This window comes from Atta colombica, unplaced genomic scaffold, assembly GCF_001594045.1.
Source record: "Atta colombica isolate Treedump-2 unplaced genomic scaffold, Acol1.0 scaffold70, whole genome shotgun sequence".
NCBI classification, from domain to species: domain Eukaryota; kingdom Metazoa; phylum Arthropoda; class Insecta; order Hymenoptera; family Formicidae; genus Atta; species Atta colombica.
Window position 1 is genome coordinate 7,959 of NW_017259562.1, and position 10,704 is coordinate 18,662.

The 10,704-nt window shown below is 31.8% G+C and overlaps 2 protein-coding genes across 6 annotated transcripts in view; one reads left to right on the forward strand and one right to left on the reverse strand.

Moving 5' to 3' along the window:
• LOC108692429 (signal peptide peptidase-like 3) overlaps window positions 1-3,225 on the forward strand; it is a 4,818-nt gene extending 1,593 nt beyond the window's left edge. For both annotated transcript variants that reach the window (XM_018200666.1, XM_018200667.1), the window contains 4 exons: window positions 107-423; window positions 955-1,298; window positions 1,569-1,994; window positions 2,648-3,225. In XM_018200666.1, the coding sequence (XP_018056155.1) occupies window positions 107-423; window positions 955-1,298; window positions 1,569-1,994; window positions 2,648-2,716 (1,156 nt within the window). In that variant the 3' untranslated portion in view covers window positions 2,717-3,225. The remainder of the gene's footprint in view (window positions 1-106; window positions 424-954; window positions 1,299-1,568; window positions 1,995-2,647) is intronic.
• Window positions 3,226-5,357: 2,132 nt separating this feature from the next.
• On the reverse strand, window positions 5,358-10,102 carry LOC108692425 (calcium release-activated calcium channel protein 1-like). 4 transcript variants are annotated; one of them, XM_018200660.1, is made up of 4 exons: window positions 8,557-10,102; window positions 6,658-6,771; window positions 6,391-6,541; window positions 5,358-6,276 (listed from the first exon to the last, which is right to left on the reverse strand). In XM_018200660.1, the coding sequence occupies exons 1-4, from the start codon at window positions 9,163-9,165 to the stop codon at window positions 6,050-6,052; spliced, it is 1,101 nt and encodes a 366-aa protein (XP_018056149.1). In that variant the 5' UTR covers window positions 9,166-10,102; the 3' UTR covers window positions 5,358-6,049. The 4 variants fall into 4 exon arrangements, with proteins under 4 accessions (XP_018056149.1, XP_018056147.1, XP_018056146.1 ...); XM_018200658.1 differs by having other exon boundaries at window positions 5,358-6,279; XM_018200657.1 differs by having other exon boundaries at window positions 5,358-6,541.
• Between the last annotated feature and the right edge of the window lie 602 nt (window positions 10,103-10,704).

Sequence of the window (10,704 nt, forward strand, 5' to 3'; positions counted from 1 at the left end):
TATATATATATATATATATGTATGTGTGTGTGTGTATGTGTGTATGTATGTGTGTGTGTTTTTTTTGCTAGTTACATATCAATCATATTATTGTGACTCGTTACAGGGCTTATTCTATAATGGATTCATCTAGGATATCCACTTTCCTAATATCAATTCTACTGATAGTTTACGGTAGTTTCCGATCTCTAAACATGGAGCAAGAGGCAAGGGAAAGAGAAAAGGAGAAGGAACGTAGTAATTTATTGACTGGGATTACTAGTAATAGTAGCGCCGGTAATCCGGACTGCATTAATGGAGGAAGAGTTCAGACTCTCGATACGATGCATGCTCTCTGTCTACCTCTCGGTGCTTCCATTTCTCTACTCATCATGTTTTTCTTTTTTGACAGTATGCAGATGCTTCTTGCAATTTGTACTGCCAGTACGTTTGATAACAAACCATTAACTTGAAATAAGCATTATTATTGGATGCTTTTCAATTGCATTGATGCATCTTAATATAAATGTTCATACAAGAATTCACAAAGTATTGTGCACGACTCTATTAGAACAGAATGTGTACATTGTGCACAGTTTCAGATAGAATTAGAGTAAATATAGGTTTTTCCGCCTGTATAGAATGAAAAAAGACGAAAATATTGGCCATTTAATTTCTTCAGTTCAGAGGTCCCGAGACTTTTCCAGTCTCATAATTATTACGATTAGTAATATGTAATTATCGCTAAAAAAGACAAGCTTACTTAGCCGACTAGTAGCTCTCAAGCTAAGTACTATATCGGATGTGTAGTATTGTGTCGACGATTATAGTAATTGAAACACAACTTGTGTCACTGTGTGCACAAAAGTGTCTAATGATTTTTGACAATTGGAAAGCATCCAATGATGTAAAGCACTTGATATGGGTCTACTTCATCATAAATTATTTATTATATTTATTGTTGTTTTTTTGCAGTTATAGCTACAGTTGCATTGGCGTTTCTGTTATTGCCCATGTGTCAGTATATCATTAGACCGTGTTCTGATGGTAACAAAATATCTTTCGGTGTCTGTGGAAGATTTACGGGTGCGGAATTACTCTCATTTTCGCTCAGTGTGAGTATAGTATGCATCTGGGTTTTGACTGGACATTGGCTGCTGATGGATGCAATGGGTATGGGCCTGTGCGTGGCGTTTATTGCATTTGTTCGATTACCTAGTCTCAAGGTATCCACATTGTTATTAACCGGACTGCTGATTTATGATGTCTTCTGGGTTTTCTTTTCGTCCTACATATTCAGCACAAATGTAATGGTTAAGGTAAGTTTTATTAAATGTTAAATCTTATCAAGGCATTATTTACAATAAAGAACATATTGTACATATTCTTTTCAAATAAATTTATAATGTCATTTTGCATGCAGTATTTTTTTTTATGATGATGCATTGTAAGATAAGAGTAATAAACGGAATTGTACAATGTGTCTACTATTATGTATGTACTATTAGAGATTATTTTCGGCACAGAGTATCACATATATAATAATAATATAAAATATATATAATTTATTTTTTTTATTACTATCATAGGTAGCAACTAGGCCTGCAGATAATCCAGTAAGTCTTGTGGCTAGAAGATTACACTTAGGCGGTGTGGCGAGAGCTGCGCCGAAATTACCTTTACCTGGAAAATTAGTTTTTCCATCGATACATCAAGCGGGACATTTTTCAATGTTGGGCCTTGGCGATATTGTCATGCCGGGTCTATTGCTCTGTTTTGTTCTGCGATACGATGCGTACAAAAAGACTCAGCTTTTACCCGGCGGCTGTGAAACTGGAGTACCACCACCGCGCCACTTCAGCCGAATTAGTTATTTTCATTGCTCTTTGATTGGTTATTTTCTTGGTCTACTCACCGCCACTGTAAGCTCTGAGGTGTTCAAAGCTGCACAGCCTGCCTTATTGTACCTTGTGCCCTTCACTTTGTTGCCGCTGCTCACAATGGCGTATTTGAAGGTATCGTTATTTCTTATATATTATATAGTCTAATGTGACATATATACAAAAGATTGTGTTTTAAGATAAAAGTAAAAAGCTTTTAGAAAGATAAATTGTTTGGAAAATTACTTTAAATAAAAAATGTATTTATAAATTCTGTTCTTGGTATTCACAATTTGGAATTTAACTATTAAAATTAATAAAATCTAAAAAAAATTAAAAATAGGAAGTTTTTTTAACAAAGTTACAAAAAGTAAATGGATGATAAAATATATTTTTTGTTAATTGCAAAACAATATTTTATTATAGTTATGATTTAAGAATTAATTATATAAAGATATTTATTTAATGTTAAACAAATTGTGGAAGTTTATGAAAGATATATACTCTTTTTTTCTTAAGAAAAATTGATTCTCTATATCGATCAACAAAGTTTATATATAAATGAATGTGTGTGTGTGTGTGTGTGTGTGTGTGTAATCTGAAACATTATATGTAATATTCGTAAATTTAATTACGCTAAAAAATAATTTAAAAATTATGTCGGATTTTATCACAATTATGAAAAATTAGATCCTTAGCAATATTTTATTTTATGAATAAATGTATATATGTCACAAAATGATGTACAAAAATACATAAGATTATGTGTATTAATTATTTACTTTCAGGGAGATTTACGTCGAATGTGGAGTGAACCATTCATATCTCAACAACCTTCTACACATATGGACGTTTGACAAGAGTCATGGATCTAAATATATGGACATTTGACAAGAGTCATGGGTCTTTGTATATTATGTTGTATGGGAGACAAGATTCTTGCATGAAATTCATCCTCATATAATTTCATAGTTATTTTCATCAACGTCATTTAATGTAAGTAATTTTTTCTACACATATATGCATGTGCGCAATTCATTCGCATTCTTTTAAAAATCAGTATGACATACAGAGAATAAATCAGATCTAAGGATCAATATGATTATTTGTGATTTAAAAATATATGTATAAAAATACATACCGCATAAATAATTTAAATGTAAAATAATGTCACGAATGTAATGTTAGCAGTGCAAAAAACTTTTTACCGAAATAATAGAGGACGAGGAGATCTCTGAGAATATTTTAAGAATGCCAAATAACACACACACACACACACGCGCGCGCGCGCGCGTGTGTGTGTGTATGTGTGTATTGGCATTCTTTTTGTGTCTTAACTTGATGTTGAGTATATGGATAGACATTGTGCACAGTAGATAATCGCAATCGATAATTATCGTCATTTCGAACTAAATAATAGTTAAAAACTCTATGTATCATATGGTTTATTTAACGAACAAAGAAATATCTTTTACTTATACTGTAGAGTCTTTGTAAGAAATAATATATTCTCTAAATATTTATTTTTAATCAACATAGAGAACTAATATTATTTCCAACATTCAATTACAAATGATTAAAAAGATTCATCACAGAATACTATTTTGATTCATTATACTGTCTATACTCAACCAGAATCGAATTACTTGCGAATGTGTAGCTATGAATAGGATGATTTATAAACTGTTTAAATATTTAGATAAGAATCCAATACACATATACGTGTAGGTTGTGACTTTGTTTTAAAGTTGGTTTAACGCTGAGCAGAGTAGTAATACTAAAAATAATTGTATATATTTATTATCATTTTCATAAATTTTTAAGGGGGCACAAAGTTTTGCGATTTGCAATAATTAATGGCACGCTTTTCGATATTACGTTTTGTTTTGCTATTTGTTTGTTAATAAGTCTATTTCGAAAGTAGAGTTTATTGTCATTCTCCACGTTTAAGTAGAAGAAAAAGGCGCGAAACTGCGTTGTTAAAGTTAATTAAGGAAGGTTTGTTTAAATAAAAACTTTCTAAACAAGCTCTTGCTATGGATAGGCTGTCAGAAAGACTTGATATGTTTATTTAAGGACAAGACTGAAGCTAATATGACGAAAGCCAATTTATTAAGTGACTCTTCTGAAAGAGATAAACAAGTTTTTCTATTCTATCATTCTCTTAGATCAATTATAATATCATAGAGATTAATGAAAAATAACATAATATATTCTGATAGAATAATATACTGTGTGTGTGTGTGTGTGTGTGTGTGTGTGCGTGTGTGTGTGTGTGCGTGTGTGTGTGTGTGTGCGCGCGTGTGTGTGTGTGTGCGTGCGTGCGTGCGTGCGTGCGTGCGTGTGTGTGTGTAAGAAAGATGGAATTACAACTGCTCTCATACTATTTCTTATAATAATAAGTTACATAAAACTCATAATCATATATTTAACGATTGCCTGACTCATTTTTTATATCATTTTTTATATCAGCGATTATTTTTTATATCAGCGAAAAATTATTAAATTACATATGTCAGAACAATAGTTCATAATTAACGATTCTTCGGATTTAACATTCGGATTAAACATTATTTTATCATTACAAGTTTTTTAAAAATATTTTTTATCGATAAAAAATATAATAAAGAGAAGATATGTGAATTATTTGATATTTTGAAGTAAAGTTAAAAACAGAAAAACAGAATTTGAATTTTATCCTTTAAAAAGAAGATATTTCTGATATCATCTTATTATTTTTTTGGAATAATTGTTTTGAATATTATCTCATTCTTCATTGTTTTACCTGTCCATAGCACAAGCAGTTTATTCTTCATTGTTACATATACATCAATCGAATCATTTTTTTATACTTTATAATAATTAACAAATCAGTAAAATAAGTAATAAAATATATTTTAATTACTTCCACTTATTTCACTAAAAAGATACGTTTGTAAAATTGATTTTAATCAATTTAGAATATAATTTCTTAAAAAGTAGTTTTCAATAATGGCTAATGCTCAAATCATCAATTTATCTCTCAACAGTATTTTTTTTTTTCTATCAAGTTACGTATTACAACATGACATTTATATTTTGTAATATAGGTTTTGATTTTTTTCTCTTCCAATGTACATACGATAATGGTTCTCAAGAAACAAATTTTACAATAAGATCTGCGTAATATATTACGCAGATCTTATTGTATTGACTCCATAAATTTGAAATTTTGCTTATTAAGCAAAAATAATCGAATGCAATGAATTTTCAATACGATGTAGCATGTATCTTTAAGAAAACGTTCAAGTTTTCGGACATAGATTAGTGCAATACAATTTGTAATTTATAATAACAGATATCACATAATACTTTTGTTGTACTAAAGTAATTATATTTCCTCGTTTTGCTTACAACGATTCCTTCGATCGAGTGTTTTGTATTATATAAAAGAAGTTAAGGTCATAATATTATAGAAACCATTTATAAAAAGATTACAACTTAGTTTATGGTAAAAACGAAAGATACATTAATTATATCTTTATTTTTTTTCCTAACATTACAGTAAGAAACCAACTTTTTCGCCGGACATCCTAAACTTTGACGATTTATTTATTGACTAGAAAAATTATGTAAATTTCAGGAAGTGTACATAAAATGAGTACTCAATTATCCTTCAGTTTTTCCGCAAACTAAGTGTCGCGGTAATAACAGATACTATATATGTATATTAGCAACATATGACATATGATAGTAATAGAATGATCAAGGAAGGTTTAAATAAAAATCAAGAGTTAAACCGTATATACACAGATATTATTAAATGCTGAATATTATATAGGTAATATACTAAAGAGCACTCGCTTGTACTGTTGCAATTCTCGACTTGCATGTGTACAGCTATGTACATTTTTATATATAATAAAACTTGGCCATTTTCATATGGTCGCGTTTGAAAAGTAAGTTATTGATAACAAATCCACACATAGTGTTCTTTTTTTTTATGTCATTCTCATTAAAGATACGTTTTAAATTGAAGAATAGTACCTATTTTAAACCTGAGTATTCCTGTCTGCCACAAATTAATTTATACTCCGATAGAAGCATTATTCGATATTCTTATCTATCAGCCGAACTTCAATGCATTCTTTTTCATTTAGGATAATCATTTGTACACATAATATATTACAGATTGTATTATTGTCTCGAACTTATACATTAGTTTGCCCTATCGTCACATTGTCCAAATTCCTTTTTATGCTTTCCAAATCCTTCATATCTGATACCACACTTTCACATTTATAAACTACCAAAGAGTGATAAAAATGAACAGCGAAAGCGACGAATACTATGAGCACGGGAATGACTATTACGGTGCTGGCAGTGGCAGCGGTAAAGGAATAGTCCCAGAACTTGACCCAGCAGAGAATAGCCACCTCTACTAGAAAGAGAAACAATCCAAGTATTGTGGAAAATGCCCAAGCCAATTCGATGAAACCGCGCATCCTCTCGTGAGGTGACTCCGTTATGAGTCGTGAAACTTGAAGCTTACTTATGGCTTCGATATTGGGTAAAAGATACGTGCTGATCATCAGTGCAAAGATATGCACCGATACCAAGAAAGTAGTACAAACGGCAAACATTACAAACAGCCATTCTGGAACCGCCGTCGGCTCATTTATTTGCAGTTCCACCATTGCCACCTAAAATACCAGAAAAAAATAGTGAAATACATACGGTTTGCTACAATCGTCTACAACGTTAGAAGATATTAGATGAATCACGAGAAGTAAAGCGGATTAAAGAAAGTGATATCTGCCTTATATAACCACAGATGTGCATGAAGATTACATAGAATTGTCGTCGACGTCAATTTAACCATTTTCAGGAAACGTTGTGTAATCGCGTACAGCCCGCTCTGAGTTAGAGATTTCTAGGAAAACAGTTTTATTTAAATGATTTTCAAAATATCATAATTCATAAATATTTATTGCTTGTTACATATAAATAAGGAAAGTTAATTAAACCACCATTAATTGAATCAAATTAATTGCATGAAAAACACAACATAAAATACACTTAATTTTATTTTATTTAAAATTAAAAATTTTTAATAAATAAAAGAATGTTTATAAATATAAGAAATATTTAGAAACTCTGAACTCTGAGCTTGAAGTGAAGTAAAAACAATGTACGCGCGCGCATATGTGTGTATGTGTGTTTAAAAACTAGATATAGATTAACAAACAATTAATAAATATTCACATTTTTAAATATTATATTTGAAGTAAAATTTTATTTAATTTTTGTTACATTATTGTTTAATTCATGTAAATCACATTAAATATGTCAATTTTAATACAATTTAATATAATACGAGATTGAGATTTTTTTACGTTGCTTTATAAATACAAATCCTAAAGATATTTACAAAAAATTATATCATAAAAATATAGCAATTGCAAGAATAAAGAAAAGGAATTTTATTATGTACAATTTAAAAAAATTTCCTAAACTTTATTTATCTTCTTGCATTTTTTTTCAATTTTAATTCTTTTTTCTAAAAAATATATTTTAAAAATATTTTGATGATATTCACAAAATTAACAAAGTTGATAATTAAATGACTCTACAAAAATGATGTGATTAAGAAAGTCAGAATCGAAACAAGAAAGATCAGAAGAGGAAGAAAAAAATATCTTAGATACATATAAAGAAAAATATATGATATTCTTGGAATAAATATAGGTATAAAAAAAACTTGTTAAATATTAAAACTTGTACAGAACTGATCGCATAATATATATCTCAAAACTGAATTGTCTGATCGATGATTTTAAATTTTATCAAAGTGTAAATATTTTTCTATCGCCTAATCTTACGTTTAATTTAATTCTTTCAAAATTTAAATTTTTGTTAAAACAAAAATGCGAATTTTTTTTTAAAGCGCCATTATGTTATTTTTATTGTAATATAATTATATTAAATAACACTGTGAAATAATGAGAATCATAAAGCAAAATTATTTTACATTTACGATATTATTATTATTATTTCTATGCTAATCAACAATTGAAATATTCTGATTTAAAATTCCTGAGTACTCACATCAGCCATATTGAATCGTGACGTCTTAAGCGAGAAATTATACTACGTTGACTTTTCTTGCATGCCAGAATAGAAAGTAGAGTAAATAGAGAGAATTTGGATGAAACAAAATATTGAGAGCGCTTTAAAATATTTGTAAAAATGGGCCGAAACTATATCCTTATTTTCCTGTGAAAGTTAGTAAATAATAAAGTATCTACCAGTTTTTACTTAATCATACGCTTATGCGTAGTCTATTTTCTTTTGATTATTTACTGTCTTTCACAGGGGAGATAAAGATAATCTCGGCCCATTTTTATAAGTGTTTTAAAGCGATTTCATCATTTCATTTCATCCAGATTCTCTTTATTTACAAATGGTATGCGAGAAAAGTCAACGTAGTAACATTATACCATTATTTCTCGCTCATGACGTCACGATTCAATATGGCTGAGATGACTATTCAGAAGTTATTATTAACGCAATAAATAAAAAAAACTGTTATGAAGATTTGATTTTGAAGTTTGCAAAAATGTGTAAAAATCATTTATTTTATACTAGAAGATAAAATCTTGCATTTTAACGTAATGTGTATAATATGAATGTAATGTAATCTTACTATTACGCTTACCATTGCGAATCCACTAAGAAGTTCAGATGTAGTTGCAGTTGCTTTTAGTTTCGCTCTGCTCATGTGAAGTCTCCTCCACGAGAGGTTCTCGGGCCCATCCTGATCAGATCCGTCAGTTTCATGTGAAAACGGTGCCGGCGGCGGCGACGAGATCTGCGATCCTGCACATGTACAGCAACACGTGTATGCTGGTGTACTATTGCCTAAAATGTAGCTGTTGGAGTGCGGATTAGTATACGGAAGGTTATTGATTGATCTCATATCCAGAGACACGTATCTATTGTTATTGTGCCTATTTCTCGATGATAAAACCAACTCGCTCTGAATAGGATATAACATGCTTCTGGAGCTATGCGTGGAGAAGCTTAATTCGCTCATCTGTTTCGGAATCTTGGTCGGCAAATATGCCAGGGACATCGGCCTAGATCTCTGTCTATGATCTCCAGCGCAAGGGAGCCTCCACGAGATATCGCTCTGAGTCGATTTATTAAATTTGCTACCTCTCACGTCCTCTCCTATATCGCTGAGCGAGGTACTCTCATTTAATCTCGCATGACCTACAACACTCGGCGTTTTCTCGTTCTGGATGCTGTCGACGAAAGCGCTCATCTTACTATATACGTATACGGCTCTTCCCGTGGCAGTAGAATTGTATTGTATAATAAAGGAAATCCCACGACTATTTCTTCAAGTGTTTACGCATTCGACGCATCGTTCGTGACTATCACTTTTTGAACGAGGTATATATGTATATTAAGCGATTCGATTGGATACTTAAAGGCAGGTATGTCAAGGTATATTACACTGCACAGGCAATTCACTTCCAAGTACTGTTCGCACAAAGTTTTATATGCGATCACATAATCGTTTGGATTATAAATTCTTTCCGACATCGTGGCGACTTATACATTATTATCGCGTTATCGCAATAGTCAAGTGCATTATATTCATGCGCCTATCACGTCGTTATATCGCTATCCGCTGACCACAAGTGCTGACACGTTATTGTTATCTCTCAAGACGTAGGGTATATTCAAAGCGTTGGCGAAACATGCATGTGGGTCATGTTACGTGCAGCCTATACCTGCACGTACTCCACGTACGGAGCGGTTGCGAACCTGCAGAGCTTCGATCAAAGACTGAAAGATCGCCTAGTCAAAGTACGGACATGACGTACCTGTCTGAATCATAACAATAGTATTAATTACCTTCGAGCCATATCTCTGTGAAATAATAACCGATCGTGTGGCCTCCCGCGCGTATCCATCTATCTACTGCGATTGTGTGACTGTGTGCAGGCGATGCGTGATTCAATTCATCTCTCACGTGCTCACGCTAAGATATGAGACAGTATCAATGTTGCGGCCAATGACGTTTGAATTCTTTCTGTCTTTATAGAATGATGATAAGACAATTGCAACGATAGAAATCCGTCGAACGTTGCGAATTGTCAAGCGAGTCGTCGAACATCGCTCATACCGGAAGATAAAGTGTTATGTGGAAAATGCACAATCAAATCTAGGCTTGGATTCTTCCTAATTATTCGTTGTCGAGTTCTCTTCTTTAGAATCTGCGACATTGGGATTGATTATACCGTCGCGACATTAGCGTAAGAAAATCAGTTCTCCTCGTAAAAGCATATGGCGTGGAGCAGTATTATTTATGGAGAAGCCTGCATTCTGATAGGCGGAATTAATCACCTGTATGCCACGTTCTGTATACTTCGTTCATATGTTTACTATGTAATCATCGAAATATGCGAAGGCTTTAGTTAATATATAACGTTCGTCGCGCGGACTATACCTCAGGCAATTTAGTAGTCATTTTACTTTTTTTTCTCTGCAAGCGGGGATTACCAATAACTTCAAGTAAAAATGCGGTTATGATTCCCGCAGATAATTTTATATTCGAACGCCGTCGACTCGTTTGCCTTTATTTGTCCTAACGTAGAATATTCCAATGGGTCATCACGCGCTTCCGTATTGCAGTGCCTGTGATGTGGGACGAGATATCAAAATGTTATTAAGCAAAATAGACAATTTTATGATGCCATATATCTATATTATAGATACCACAATTTTAATAAGATACACAATTTTAATTTCTTTCATGATGAATTTGAATGTATAAGTATTTCCTTAGCAACAC